The 14843-nt window shown below is 46.0% G+C and overlaps 2 protein-coding genes across 3 annotated transcripts in view; one reads left to right on the top strand and one right to left on the bottom strand.

The window, feature by feature from the left end:
* CALU (calumenin) overlaps positions 1 to 6168 on the top strand; it is a 28286-nt gene extending 22118 nt beyond the window's left edge. For both annotated transcript variants that reach the window (XM_067746931.1, XM_067746932.1), the window contains exons 6-7: positions 1918 to 2117; positions 3781 to 6168. In XM_067746931.1, coding sequence (XP_067603032.1) covers positions 1918 to 2117; positions 3781 to 3885 — 305 coding nt within the window. In that variant the 3' untranslated portion in view covers positions 3886 to 6168. The remainder of the gene's footprint in view (positions 1 to 1917; positions 2118 to 3780) is intronic.
* Positions 6169 to 7812: 1644 nt separating this feature from the next.
* Positions 7813 to 10890, bottom strand: OPN1SW (opsin 1, short wave sensitive). Its single transcript, XM_067745603.1, is given in 6 exon segments — positions 7813 to 7965; positions 8958 to 9197; positions 9608 to 9658; positions 9660 to 9762; positions 10070 to 10238; positions 10539 to 10890. Coding segments are annotated over 6 exon segments (1068 nt in total).
* Between the last annotated feature and the right edge of the window lie 3953 nt (positions 10891 to 14843).

Consider the following 14843-nt stretch of genomic DNA (forward strand, 5'->3'; position numbering starts at 1 on the left):
TGGTGTGGCCAAATTAAAAAAAAAGAAAGAAAGAAAAATACGTCTTTTAAACGCACGTTTTCCTAACGTGCGTTTCCTAATACACGTATTCCCTATTTCAGAATTTCCCAATCTGTATACAGTGAAAGGTCTCCCTGACCCTCAGGACAGCTAGGGCAAGGTGCTGGCCAGTGGATCGTACAAATACTGTGTTTTCTGAATGTGCTGTAACATGAAAAAAGAATTGGCAAGACCTGCTCTGAGACTCCCAATTTGTGTTTAAGACAGAAAGGAGTAGTTCTACTCTTAACCCTCAAGTTCAGGAAAATGACAGTGCCAACTGCAAAATGCTGGAAATAGTAGAATTTAGTAACAAGTTTGATGTCCTTTATTCAAGGGAAAACAATCCATGGATCAGGGGAGTAAAGTACCTCACAAGCAGTGGAGCATTCTTCCTAGGGGGTTTTGGGCAAGAGCAGGCTTTATAAAACATTAGAGGGGCAACTCAGATGCAGGACATGATTGGCTAGGAGGTCAGGGATTTCCTTATTAAGATAACAGGTCATCTTTTCTAAGGGTAAGGTAAGTTGACTGAAGCTGAGCTGGAGGGTTGTGATTGATATATGTTAGGTTTTCTTAGCAGTGTGGGCTGACTTAGGTTTAGATTTGTGGCATGGGCCGGGCCACTGGGGCAGCCTCCATTTTATGGGTCCCAACATACAGATTACTTTTATCACAGGTAAATAACTGTTTAGAAGTTACTTAGACTTATATTAGGTGTGTTCCCATACCTTACATGAAATGCATGTACACTTAATTTGATATAGTGTAATTTAGGAGTCTTCAGACTTTCACTCATGTAATTCCTAAAAGAATTTTGACAGTAGCTAAGCCTGTGTGCCACAACTACTGAGCCTGCACTCTAGAGCCCGGGAGCCACAACTACTAAGCCTGTTTGCTGCAGCTACTGAAGCCCGTGCGCCTAGAGCCTGTGCTTTGCATCAAGAGAAGCCACTGCAATGAGAAGCCCGTGCACCACAACAAAGAGTGGCCCCCGCTCGCCGCATCTAGAGAAACCCCACGCGCAGCAACAAAGACCCAACGCGGCCAAAAAAAAAAAAAAAATTTTTTTTAAATACTTAAAAAAAAGTATACTCTGTAATTGGTTGGTGGACAGTTTGACTTATAGACCTCTCAAGTTTTCTTTAGGATTTAAAACCACATCTTTCTAAAACTAGTGGTCAGGTTAATTAGTAGTGAAATGGAATGTAGGGAACAACTATCTTATGAAAGTTGGTCTTTACCTTTCTTTTTATTTATTTTTTTAAAAAGAAATTTATTTATTTATTTATTCTTGGCTGTGTTGGGTCTTCATTGCTGCGCCGGCTTTCTCTGGTTGCAACGAGCAGGGGCTACTCTTCGTTGTGGTGCACAGACTTCTCCTTGTGGTGGCTTCTCTCACTGCGGAGCACAGGCTCTAGGCACGTGGGCTTCAGTAGTTGTGGCACGCGGGCTCAGTAGTTGTGGCACACATGGGCTTAGTTGCTCCACAGCATGTGGGATCTTCCTGGACCAGGGATTGAACCCATGTCCCCTGCGTTGGCAGGCGGATTCTTAACTACTGCTCCACCGGGGAAGTCCTGGTCTTCACCTTTCTTGACGCTAGTCATCTCCCTTTGTTTCTGCATTTTTTTTAAAGGATTCTCTTTGCTCTCATATCATTCAAGACCAACAGCTGGAAATATTCTTGTTGCAAGATCAATAATCACACATCAGGAAAACTCCTTGCTTCTTAAGGTCTCTCTGACCTAAAATACCCTTATAACTGCTATTAGGTTCCAAACTGATGAATGAGGAAAAAGGGTCAGGTCAGATTTGCATGGGGCAGTCTTTGAGAAAAGACAAACTCATCTTCTGTATGGATGTGTATTCACACAGGTGACATGTACAGCCATGATGGAAATGCTGATGAGCCAGAATGGGTAAAGACTGAGAGAGAACAATTTGTTGAGTTTCGAGATAAGAACCGAGATGGGAAGATGGATAAGGAAGAGACCAAAGACTGGATCCTTCCCTCAGACTATGATCATGCAGAGGCAGAAGCCAGGCACCTAGTCTACGAATCCGACCAAAACAAGGTAAGTCTGTCCAGGCCCAAATAATCTATCAGTGATGAATTCTGTTTCTAGGGGATTGCCTAAAAAATTCCTGTTAAGGTACATAGAGCATTTAAGGTCTTAATTAGTTTGAGTCTGCTATGGATCTAAAGTTGGCGATTGAAAACTTACAGGGCAGCGCTAGCTCTCTGATCTCATTTTAGAAATCCCTTTGCCCAATGTTCCCAGCATTGGAGAAATTTAGGCCTCAGAAAGAGCCTCTGGATATAGCCTGTGCCCAGCATGCATCATCTGCTATCTTTGGAACCCCAGGAAATCTTCTTTGCTTTTTTGTTGTTATTTCCTTTGTTCTTTTATCTTTTACAGGCTCATTTTGCCTACTCAAAGCTGGTTGTTTCCTTCTTAAATCAAGTATGCTTTTTAAAATTAAATCATTTGTAGGAGCTTATAAATCAGCTTTTCTCTGAAACCTGTTAAAATTACCCTTGATCAATTATCTGAGAAGGCATTCAGTTCATTAAAAGAGTCGTGTTACTACTGAGCCCTGTCACCTTTTTCAGAGATTTGAGTGCTCTCCTTAGAGCAAACTGAAAATCAGTCTAAAGTTGGGGGATTCTAGAATTCTAAATGTTCTTTTATTTAGACTGATCTTCGGTTTTAATGTAGTTTCTTTTTTCTTTTTTTAAATTATTTTATTTATTTTTGGCTGCGTTGAGTCTTTGTTGCTGCGCGCGGGCTTTCTCTAGTTGTGGTGAGCGGGGGCTACTCTTCGTTGTCGTGCGCAGGCTTCTCATTTGGGTGGCTTCTCTCGTTGCGGAGCACAGGCTGTAGGCACAGGCTTCAGTAGTTGTGGCTCGCGCAGGCTCTAGAGTAAAGGCTCAGTAGTTGTGGCGCATGGGCTTAGTTGCTCCACGGCATGTGGGATCTTCCCGGACCAGGGCTCAAACCCGTGTCCCCTGCATTGGCAGGCGGATTCTTAACCACTGCGCCACCAGGGAGGCTCCTAATGCAGTTTCTTATTGAGCCTTTTTGAGGGTCAGTCTGTTTTGAGTTCTTGCTCAGTCACTTCAGTAGCCAGGTGCTGTGTCCTGAGACATGTGAGAAAAGGAAACTGATGTAGTCATCCCTTGGGAATCTAGCCTAGATAATTCTTGAGATGAGTATCTGAGCCTTCATTTGGGGTTCTGTCTGGAATATGATTGGTGACTAAGTCATTTTGGAGTTGAAGACCGTGCTTGATATTAGCATATTTCATTGTTCCTGTTAGACAAAGACTTGATTCACTTTGAAGTATTTTTCCTGCTATTCTTGACTATCTCTTACCCATATCTAGGAGATGTCCCACATTTTGCTCGAAAGGGAGCGTTTTCTTCTCAAAAAACAAACCCATATCCCTAGCATTGAGCTATTGAGCTATATTATTTCCATCCTTCCACTTAACTTCCTTCATAAGAAAAATGTATCAACTGCTGTTTACTCCCTCTTTGCGTGTGTGTGCGTGTGTGTGTGTGTGTGTGTGTGTGTGTGTGTGTGTTGGGGGTGGGCAGTGAGGATTGAGTTCACATTTAATTTAGTGGGAATTAGAATCGTAAATCTTGACTAACCCCTGTTGTATGTTAACAGTGTTCTAAATTTGAAATAAGAAATATATTTTGCATCAATTCACTGTTCTCTCTACTTTCAGGATGGCAAACTTACCAAGGAGGAGATTGTTGACAAGTATGATTTATTTGTGGGCAGCCAGGCCACAGATTTTGGTGAGGCCTTAGTACGACATGACGAGTTCTGAGCTGCAGACAGAGGAACCTACATTTCTTCAAAAGTAATTTATTTTTACAGCTTCTGGTTTCACATGAAATTGTTTGCGCTACTGAGACTGTTATTACAAACTTTTTAAGACATGAAAAGCTGTCTTAAAAATCCCGTCCCCATTCCTCCTCCTCTCTGAGGGACTGGAGGGAAACTGTGCTTCTGAGGAAAAACTCTAATTAGTACACTTGTGTTTGTAGATTTACACTTTGTATTATGTATAACATGTGTGTTTATTTTTGTATTTGTTCTCTGGTTGGGAGTATGATATGAAGGATCAAGATCCTCAGCTCACACTTTGTAGGCAAACGTTAGCCCTTCACTCTGTCTCAACCCTTATCATATAATTTTTATAATTCTGAGTTAATTAATTTTAAGCCTGAGATCAATAAGAAATGTTCAAGAGAGAGAAGAGGGAAGAAATAGTCCCCACAATTCATATTTAGAGAGATAACACTTAAACTTGCCTATTGAAAAGTATCCTGCATAAGTTGGAGGGGCCGAATATTTCATTCACCTGCTCCAGGTCCAGGTCCTGGCATTGTCTGGGCAAGGACCGATCCCTGTGCTGTAAGAAAGCTTGGCTCAACTTGATTTCATTCATTCTTTTTTTTTCCTTCCCTGTAAGACTAGCTGTTTGCTAATTTTGTCAAGCACAGCTGTGGTGGGAAGAGTTGGGGCCACTGTCTTGAAAATCAGTCAAGTACTGAGTGTGATCTCTTTACAGAGCTATACATAGAAACAGCTGGAAAACTAAAGGAAAAATACAAGTGTTTTTAGGGCACATGCTTTTTTCTGGGTATGCATCTATTGAAGTGCTCAAGACTGTCTTGCCTATTGAATCACTGTAAGTGCCCCTATTCAGCTCCTATTTCCCCAGGTGTTCCAAGGAATTAATCTGCACTGCAGTTAAAATGTACTCCTTTCCAATCATGTCATTGAAAGTGCCTTTAATGAGAGAAATGATCACTGAATGAGGATTCTCTTAAGAAACTCGAAGATAAAATAAAGAGAAGATTATTTGGACCACCTTAAATGAAAGCTTAGAACCTCCTAGTGTGGTGGGATTTTTTTCTTTCCTTTCTCCTTTGGACGGTGGTTAAATAGCAGTATTAGTTAGGGGCTTGGTTGCAGTGTTCTTATCTTGTGGGCTGGTTTCCAAAAACCACATGCTGCTGAATTTACCAGGGATCCTCGTACCTCAGAATGCTAACCACTTACTACCAGGCCTGTTTCTGTGTCAGCTGGAGAGCTTGAGCTAAGACTCAAAGATGAGAGGGCTCTTTGGTTTGAGGACCATCGCTCACCCTTCCTGCCTTCGACCCATCACTCCCTACGTTCCCATCTCCCCACTGCCAAAAAAAAGTTTATCATGAATCAACATGGCCAACCCTGATCAAAGAGAGGGACATTGTAGAAGGAGCTGAAGAAACCACCTCTGTTCCCAACTCACTTTACCTATATTTTACATAACAGGAAACTGTCCTTTTTGGTCCCTTTCATACAGATGGACCTCTTTTGAGAAGAATTATTATATTCCAAGTTTTTAGCCCTCAGGTTACTAAGACAAATATATATATATATATCCGTTATTATTTCATATATCTTTCTGGATAATACATTCAGGTGGTGCTGGGTGATTATTATAATCTGAACCTAGGTGTATCCTTTGGTCTTCCACAATCACGTTGAGGTGGGCTACTTGGCCTGGTAAAAAGCCGGATATCGTGTAACTCCACCCCAGCCTTTGCATTGAGCTCTTGAGAGTGGATACATTCTTTTAACCCCAGTATAAGGGAGTGGAAATTCTCTGCCTTCCAGATTCCCCATTTTTCTTGTTAAGAAGATCAGGGATAATTAATAATGCCCACCAACCCTGGCTTGGAGAGGGCACGTCATGAATTGTGCGGCAGGAGATCCTCATAGGTCACTAGGTACAGAGAACCCAGGCCTTATGTTAAAGTCACGCACCTAGAAAGCAAACCTCCATCTGCTAAGACAGCAACTTCTGGATGCTGGGTGCTCATCAGTAAGCATTGTACTCTAATCTCTAATGATCCCCCTGGATTTTTTTTTTTTTCTTTTGGTTTAAATCAAGCCTGAGGCTGGTGAACAGTAGCTGCACACCCACATAGTGTGTTCTGTGAATGCTAGCTCTCTTGAATTTGGATATTGGTTATTTTTTATAGAGTGTAAACCCAGTTTTATATTCTATAATGCAAACAGGTACCTATCTGTTTCTAAATAAAACTGTTTACATTCACTGTGGGTTATGAATGTCCTTTATTTTCTTAAGAAATGGAACTCTTGCTTAGAATTATGGGTGTTATAAAATGGCACAGAAAAAGAGCTCTCCTGGAAGGTTTATCATACCACCCACCCCAACCCAGAGAAGTTACTGCCTTCTCCCAAATTAGTTACTCTTTTCTTCCTATTCCTGAAATCTTCTAGCATCCTTCTACAGCTGTAACCCTTCTCTGCTTCCCTTAGGCCATATAACTGGAGAGGAGCCCAGCTGCTCATTACATAATTGCCTGATACCAAACACAAGCCATTTCTGAATGTACACACATTTATCTTGATTTTTATTTCAAAAAGTCTCTTCTTCAGGGGGTGGGGAGAGGGAGTATAAGGTAAAACAGTTTTTTGAACATTTTGTATAGTTTATAAATGGTATTAGATGTGCAAATTCATTTTGAGAACATGAAGGGAATTAAACTATTAACTTTAGTAAATACACAGCTTAAAACAGATATATAGGTTTAGCCAGATAGGAGGTGTGGGGGGAAAGGAAGCACCTGGAATATTCATGCTGGTACAGGGGTTTGTGGGCATGGCTGTCCCAGCCAAAGCGATAGCAATTACTGGCAGTGACAGCATAAGAAAGTTCTTTCAAACTCATTTGGGACCTACTAAAGGGTTTTTTTAAGGTTTTTGTTTTGTTTTATTTTATTTTATTTATTTATTTTTGGCTGCATTAGGTCTTCGTTGCTCTGCTTGGGCTTTCTCTAGTTGCGGTGAGCGGGGGCTACTCTTTGTTGTGGTGCGTGGGCTTCTCACTGCGGTGGCTTCTCTTGTGGAGCACGGGCTCTAGGCTCGCACACTCAGTAGTTGTGGCCCGCAGGCTCTAGAGCTCAGGCTCAGTAGTTGTGGCGCACGAACTTAGTTGCTCTGCGGCATGTGGGATCTTCCCGGACCAGGACTCGAACCCGTGTCCCCTGCATTGGCAGGCGGATTCTTAAACCACTGCGCCACCAGGGAAACTCTAAAGGTTCTTTTTTTAATGTCTCTCCCATTTCTAAAGTGTTTCCGTAAGTTTGTTTTAATTCAAAATGTATCATCTTTGAACAGATCCCCAGTAGGGAAAAAATGTTACTAGAAAGGAAAATAATTGTTGTGTACACACTGAAAAATCATCAGCCAGACTGCTTTACAGTTGCCGTGTATGTAGAAATCTGTTCTCCAAGTGCTGTAAATTCTGCCACTTAAGAGTAGAAACTGGGCTTCCCTGGTGGCGCAGTGGTTAGGAGTCTGCCTGCCAATGCAGGGGACATGGGTTCGTGCCCCGGTCCGGGAAGATCCCACATGCCGCGGAGCGGCTGGGCCCGTGAGCCATGGCCGCTGAGCCTGCACGTCCAGAGCCTGTGCTCCGCAACGGGAGAGGCCACAACAGTGAGAGGCCCGTGTACCACAAAAAATAAAAAAAAATTAAAAAAAGAGTAGAAACTGATGATTGTTGAAATGGCCTTTGGGGTGGTCTGAAGTAGACCCAGCTGGAACAGTAGCTTTGTGTAGGTAGGAAGGAAATAGTAGGAAAATGGAAAATTGACCTCAAATTGCTATCACTCCCCTTCCCGTTTTCTGTGTTGTAGTAGTTTGGTTTTTGACAGGCAAGGTAGAAATTTCCTTAAATGTAAAATCCTTGTTGCTGCAAACAGGCCAGTATGGGGCCAACTTGGCTAGAAGAGACGGTAGAAACTTCCATTTTCTGGGAGCTAGACATGTCAGACTCATCTGTCATGGGCCTTCCACACACCATCTCCATGATGCAAGCTTGGAACTGGAGGAAAGAGCAGAATTGGAGATAGTCCCCTTGGTAGAGCGGTACAGAGGAGATAACATCAGGAAGCATAGGGGAAAAAAGATCTCATTCTTTGTATCCTCAAAGCCTTGCACAATGCCTTATACACAGGATCTCCTCAGGTGGTTTTGATTATATCTTCCCAATACTGAGAGCTAGCTATATTCCAGGCTAAGACTACGCACTACTCCTGGGTCTACAGTGATGATCCCTACACATTCTGGCTAACTCTGAGAGTGTGTAGAATTTCACTGTTGGGAGACCTCACAAACCACCCTGCCCCATAAGAGCACTGTCAAAAGTGACCCCAGAATAGCCCCGCCCACCCACCCCACCATTACTTGAAAGCGCTCCCAACTGGGGAAGGACTGCCAATTCTGTTTCTGTCCAGGAGGTTTCGCATTCGTTTTGAATCCATCTCTGGAAGTGAGGAAACAAAATAACAATTCTCAAAGCAGAGTGTTAGCTCTACACGGCAGGAACCCTCCTTGATTTGTCTGAGTTTGGGTTATTAGCTTAGATTCAGGATTTGGGATAGGAAGCCACCTGGTACCTTCAGATGATAAGCTGTTTTAGAAACGTACGCATGTGTTGTGATCTCTGTGTTTCACATAAATGGTCGTGCAGACTAGAAGTTGGAAAGGATTAAGAACTCGTGAAATGGAAATTTAGGGGCACTGCTGATCTATCAGTTTTTCAGTGAAACGGAAAGCCTTTTCACTTCTCATCCTGCCCTTTGGAGCAACTCGAATTTTATGGCTCAAGTTGTCTTCCCTGAGTTCTGTGATCTTGTCTGGATGACCACGCCTTCATCCCTGGGCTTACTTACCAAGTGCTTTCTAGCCTGCTAAGGGTTTCCATGCCTTCCCTGTTGACCCCTAGAAACCCTTTGAGTGGAGTCCCAGGTGCTTGGAGTTAAAAGTCATTGTTGAGAAGAACCAGGTCTTAGGAATATAAATAGAGAGCTTTACCTGCTTATTCATGAAGCAGTAGATGATGGGATTGTAGACGCAAGCACTCTTGGGGAAGAAGGCAGGAATGGTGACAAACCGTAAGTCCACCCCGTGGTTATGGTTGTTGACTATATACATGGCCAGGGCAGCGTAGGGCGTGTAACAGAGACAGAAGGATCCCACCATCATCACCACCTTGTGGCTCACCTCCCGCCCAGCCTTCTGGGTTGTAGCTGCCTCCTGCTGCTGAGCTGCAACCTGGAAAGAGCACAGAAAACATCACACCCTCTTATCCCTGGCCCTGAACTCCTAGATCTCTGGACTCTTCAACTAGGGGGCCATCTACTCTAATTGTCTCTCTGCTGTCCCAGCTTTTGGCCTAGTCCCTCTGTTTCCCCCTCCTTGAGGAAGGCAAGATGGAGGCAGCTCTCTGGTCTGTGACGATGAAAAAGATCACATGCGTCTCTTGACATACCTGAGCAGGAATGACTCCGCCTTATTCTTCATTTCATCATCTCCCTGTCCCCACTTCCTTCACTGCTTTTTGATACCCCTCTACCTGACTGGACGTTTCTGAATGTTTTATGTTCTAGAGCACTTACCCGCTCTTCCCTCTCACCTAGAGCCTTGTGATCCCTTCCTCCCTGACCCTCACGAAAGGCACTCACAGCTCTGAAGACCCCCAGCAGCTGAGAGTAGGAGAAGCAGATGAGGGAGAGAGAGAGGCACAGTGTAGCAGAAAATGAAGAGAAACCAGGTATAGTACTCGCTGTAATATTTGGTGCCCACGGTGCAGGAACACTGAAGACCCTCGGGGACAAACCTGCAAGGGACCAAGCACTTACTCACTGTGAGGCTCAATTAGTAGAGAGGGAGATGAGATTCTTGGGTTGTGTTCTCCACTTAGAACCCAGAATGACTTCAGGCAGCGGGTATTTTCTGTCCTCACCAGCGAGCCTTTAGCAATTGCAACTGCAGGGTAAACTTTAGCACTTGTCTCCCACAGCCCTTTCCCTTATTTATTCCACCAGCTCTTTAAAAATTAGAGGTCAAAGACTATACCCAATTCCCTTCCCGCCCTCACAACCTGAGCTTCTAGCTACGTCAGCAAAGCGGCCCCGCACTCTCACCGGCTCCAGCCAAAGAAGGGTGGGATGGAGACACCAATACCAATGGTCCAGGTGGCCAGGACCACCATCAGTGCGTGCTTGGAGCTGAAGCGGAAGTTGCCAAAGGGCTTACAGATGATGATGTAGCGCTCAAAGACCAAGAAGGCCAGTGACCAGCCTGTCACCAGACCTGTGATGAAATGTGAGGGTAAGAGGGTAAACAGCCCCACTCATCCTGGCAGGCAGAGTGGAATACAGATGGGGTGGAGAAAGCACAGGGAGGGAAGGTTGGAGTGGTTAGTGAAGTAGAGTTTGGGACTCGGTCAGACTTCTAGTCTGGGTGGCTTTATATCTCAGTATGCAAAAGAGCACCAAACTTCTATCCCCCAGACTCCTCTTTGGGGCCCACTCTCACCCAACAGCCTGGCCCCTGGTTCCAATCATGGAGCGGTGTCCTTTGCCTCCCCCCAGCCCCCTTCTCCTGCAATACCTGCTGTACGGCCCAGGAAGGCCCCCAGAGCACAAACATGGCGGCCGAAGACAAAGTATCCATGACAGCTGGTGATGAAGACGACAAAGACAGAGAAGATGCAGTAGATGAAGCCCCCCAGGGATACATTGACCAGAATGTAGTTGAGTGGCTGCCGCAACTTTCTGTAGCGCAGTGTGGCCACCAGCACTGTGGCATCGAGTGGCGTCCCTACAACGAAGACAAAGCCCGTGAAGGCTGCCTGGAGGTGGAAGGCCCAGACGGGGGCGAGGCGGTACTGAGGCCCATCCCACGGCCCCACCAAGATGTTCTTGAACAGAAAAAACTCCTCCTCCTCCGACATCTTGCTCATGGGATGTCCACCACCCGCTCTGATTCCCCTTATAGATCATCCTCCCACCACCACTTCTCCCCGACCCTGCCAAAGAACCTCTCCTCCAAAGCCACTTTGGAGCTCCCTGAAAGATCAGTGCTGATCCTAAGCTTCCTAAGGACAAAGTTTGGGATTAAAGACCCTAAGCCCCCACCTAAACCTTTTGTGACCCCAAAGCCGATTGTATGTTCTTCAGAGGATAAGAGTGGGCTCAAAGGATCCGGACATGCAACGGTCAGGTGCTGTAATGAATAGGAGTGGGCTCATTAGGGCCTGGGAGACGCTGACCCATGTTTAATGAAGACCCTCCATCACTTTTTCTTCCCTTTGAGTGGACCTATGGAAGGCACCCTTCTTCTTTGACTTCAGGCACTACTACATCCCTGTAGGTGTTTACACCCCATCTGCCCCTTTGTGGAAGGTGCCCCCTAAGTGTCCCTCTCCAGGGATCTTGGGCTCACAGCCAGCCTGGGAAGCAGCCTCAGGCTGCAGGAAGAGGCAGGGAATGGAGAGTTCCCTGGAGCACCTTAGTAACAGCCTTCATGGAACAGTTCAGGGGCAGCTCGACAATGCCTAGAGGTCTAAGGCACCCCAGGCTGCCAGCTTCTTCATGGTGAGTCTACCCAGAGAGGGAACCTTTCCTACTCAGACCTCCCCCAGCCAGGTCGAGGTTAGTTTGCTCACTGTCCCTCTCATGCCATGTTCACACCTGCCCCTGCCCTTAGCTCAGCAGTGCCCAAGCTGCCAGTCATCCTGTCTGCTCATCCAAGACCTGCCCAATGAATTACGTAATTCACTGTCCAGAAAGTCAACACAAACCAACTGTTCTTCAGATTATGACAGGCAAGAATGGGGTTTCACAAAGGAGACATCGGTGTGATATAATAATGTCCTCAACAGCATTCCTGAGTAGCACAGCAACCAGTTTCACAGGATCGGGTCTCCTGCTGACTATTACCCTCAATATGGGCTCCACACAAAGCACGATTCAGAACTGGACATAAACCAGAACCATTCGGCTGGGGGCCAAATACCAGCTCTGCCAGGCTACTCTAATCCAGAGGACATTTCAACTCTCTAGAGGCTTGAAAGGCATTATTCCCTAACCTCTCTAATCATTGCTTCTCCCTGCTTAGTTTTTTATCAAGTGGATTTCTGTTTCAAGTGGATTGTATATGCCTGGGGCTCAAAATTCAAAAAGTACAAAAGAATATACAGTGAAAAATACATCTCTTTCCCACCCAGGCTCCCAGTTCCCCTCTCCAGAAGCAACCAGTGTTCACTTTTTGCTGTGTTTTTGATGCGTAGGTTGAAATGATGTGTTGAGCTTGAAATGTGTTATGACAATGTTGTCTGTTAAATACTGACCAGTCAGACTCTCCAGGCACGTGGTGAGATGAGAGAAAGTTCTACATGCTCTTGTGAAAATGAGGAATCGTCCAAGGATTTGCCTGAATGAAAGCCATCCTCACGCCTGGGAGGAAAGAGGAGAAACCACCCCCACCCACCCCGCCCCGAGGTAGAGCCATGACTCTTCCTAGAGAATTTCATCTGCTGGCTTTGAAATACAGAGACAAATGAACCACTGAGGGCCTAAACTCCTACAGCCTAGATCAAGGCCACAGTAATTTTAGCCTGGAAAACAATGCATGGTAGATGGCAATGGATTTCCACCAGGGCGGCACTCCTCTCCCCCACCCTGTTACCCTGGAGACATTTGGAGGTATGTGGGGTGGGAGGGGGGTGTTTTATGGCTGTTGGCAAAGAAGGGGATTACTGGTATTGAGTGGGCAGGACACTGCTCTGTACAGGCCACACTGAGAATGATCCTGCCTCAAATTCCAATAGTACCCCCAGAGAAAAGCACTGGCTGGGACCCAGTCCCGGTCTCAGCCCTGAAACATTCTCAGCAAAGTCCCCCTGGCGCCCTTGCCTGGAGACACCTCACTCCTTGGCACACCCAGCGAGAGAAACAATTAGGAAATGTGTACTGAGGTAATGGAATGACGCGTTGAGTGGCTTTTATTTATAAGCCAGTTTAAAGCTGGGGAACAGCTACCCAAAAAAGTCCCTTTGGTTTGAGAATAGATGAGCTGTTGCTTTTCTCTCTGGCCATGATTGGTTAGTGGAGCCAGTCGTCTGGTCCAGACACTCTGGATGGGGATAATAAAACTTCATCCCCTGGGTACAAAGGAATGTTAGCCAATATGTTCTCTAAAGCGAGGGCCATTCTTCCCCATATCCAACAGACGCGTTGGTTTATTAGGAAGCCTGCTTTTGCATGGATGGTGGGAGGGTTTCTTTAGGCTTATGGCTTTTACCTCGAGCCAAGTAATGAAGATCCCCCTGAATATCTGTTGCCCCTGGTGGTTTTTTGGTGCACACTCCTGGCTTGCTTTCTTTCCCTCATTCACGCATTCATTTATTCCACAGACATTTGCTAAGAGATGCCTACAACAGCAGTTGTGCTGTGAGGATGAAATGAGATTAATCTGGTAGAGTGCTTACCTAAGGCCAGGTACACAGAAATGCTTGGGAGTTGTTTGTTTCGTCAGCAGGATTGCCAAGTGCCAGACACGAGGCTGGATCCAAAGATCAATAAGACAGATCTCTGTCCCCCCAGAAGCTCCCAGCCTCCTAGAGGGAACCCCCCTGTAGGGGGTCAAACAAGGGTCCTGGAGGTGTGATGGATGTGGTACAGTGGCAGCACAAAAGAGAGAGCCAGACAGAGCCTACTGGGTCTCCTACAAGGCCCCAGTTTCTGATGTGTGACCTCTCCCCTCACTCTCATTTGGGGAATCCCAGCCTGAAGAACCCCACGCAGGCCACCCTTAGCCGATCGGCAGGCTCTTCCCTGAAGCTTTCCTGGGTGGGATGAACAGGGCAGGCTGGGGTGAGGAGGAAGTGTGGGTATTTACAGGATGTATTCCCATCTCTGGTTTTCTAGAAAGTCTGGATAGCAGTGTGTATCGCATTTAAAACACGCTTTGGATTCAGATAAATGTGCTTCATATAAGTCGAATTTGGGCACGTTTCTTTTTCTTACAGTGGGGTGACAGCTATCTCGCAAGGCTGTTATGAGGTTAAGTAAGATCTGTAAAGCACAGATCACACTGCTCAGCCCACGGTAAGCATTAAGTGGCAGCTTTCCGCTCATGTATTTTCTCCTTGCCCTCATGTTGCCATCATAATAACCCCTTTCCTTTGTACAGCACTTTACAGTTTGCAGAGTGCTTTCACATACGTTTTCTCAGCTGATCCTCAAATTACCCTGTAAGGCAGACAGGGCAGGTGTGACTTCCCCACCTGACAGATGAAGAAACTGAGTAATTTAGCAAATATCACCTAGTCAAGGGTGATCTGGGACAGACTTCTTAGTCCCCACCTAGGAGGCAGATGAGTTTGGAGGATTTTTTCTGGTGGTCTCATCATGAGGTAAGAAAGAAGAGTGCTTCTTCATGGGTGCAGGAGATGCCAGGCAGGCCCCCTCAGCCCTGGGGTTCCCGGAAGGGGGGCTGGCTGGAGACTGGCTCCCTCCCTGCCCTTCCCCAGCAGCACCCCACGAACTCCGCTTGGCAGCCCTGAGGGAGAACTGGATGGTCACGGGGAAGATGGGACCTTGCCTAATCACCGTGTGGCTCCACAGTGGGCCAGGGAGCAGTGGAGAGAGCCGAGGGGCAAGGCCTGCTGGAGTGCAGCCGACCTGGGCTGGGAGCCAGCCTGGACGGAGGAGAGAGGCCCTTCTAGGAACCACAAACTGTGGCTACTACTGATGTAGCAAAGAAGACACAGCTGGCAAAGAGTAACCCTCAGTGGCTCTTTGGTATAGGGCTATGATTCTCACTTAGGGTGCACGAGGTCCCGGGTTCAAATCCCAGATGAGTCCTACTTTTGCTGGATTTTTCTTTTTTTCTGTTCCCCTTTCCCCGCCA

Source organism: Pseudorca crassidens, chromosome 8, assembly GCF_039906515.1.
Source record: "Pseudorca crassidens isolate mPseCra1 chromosome 8, mPseCra1.hap1, whole genome shotgun sequence".
NCBI classification, from domain to species: domain Eukaryota; kingdom Metazoa; phylum Chordata; class Mammalia; order Artiodactyla; family Delphinidae; genus Pseudorca; species Pseudorca crassidens.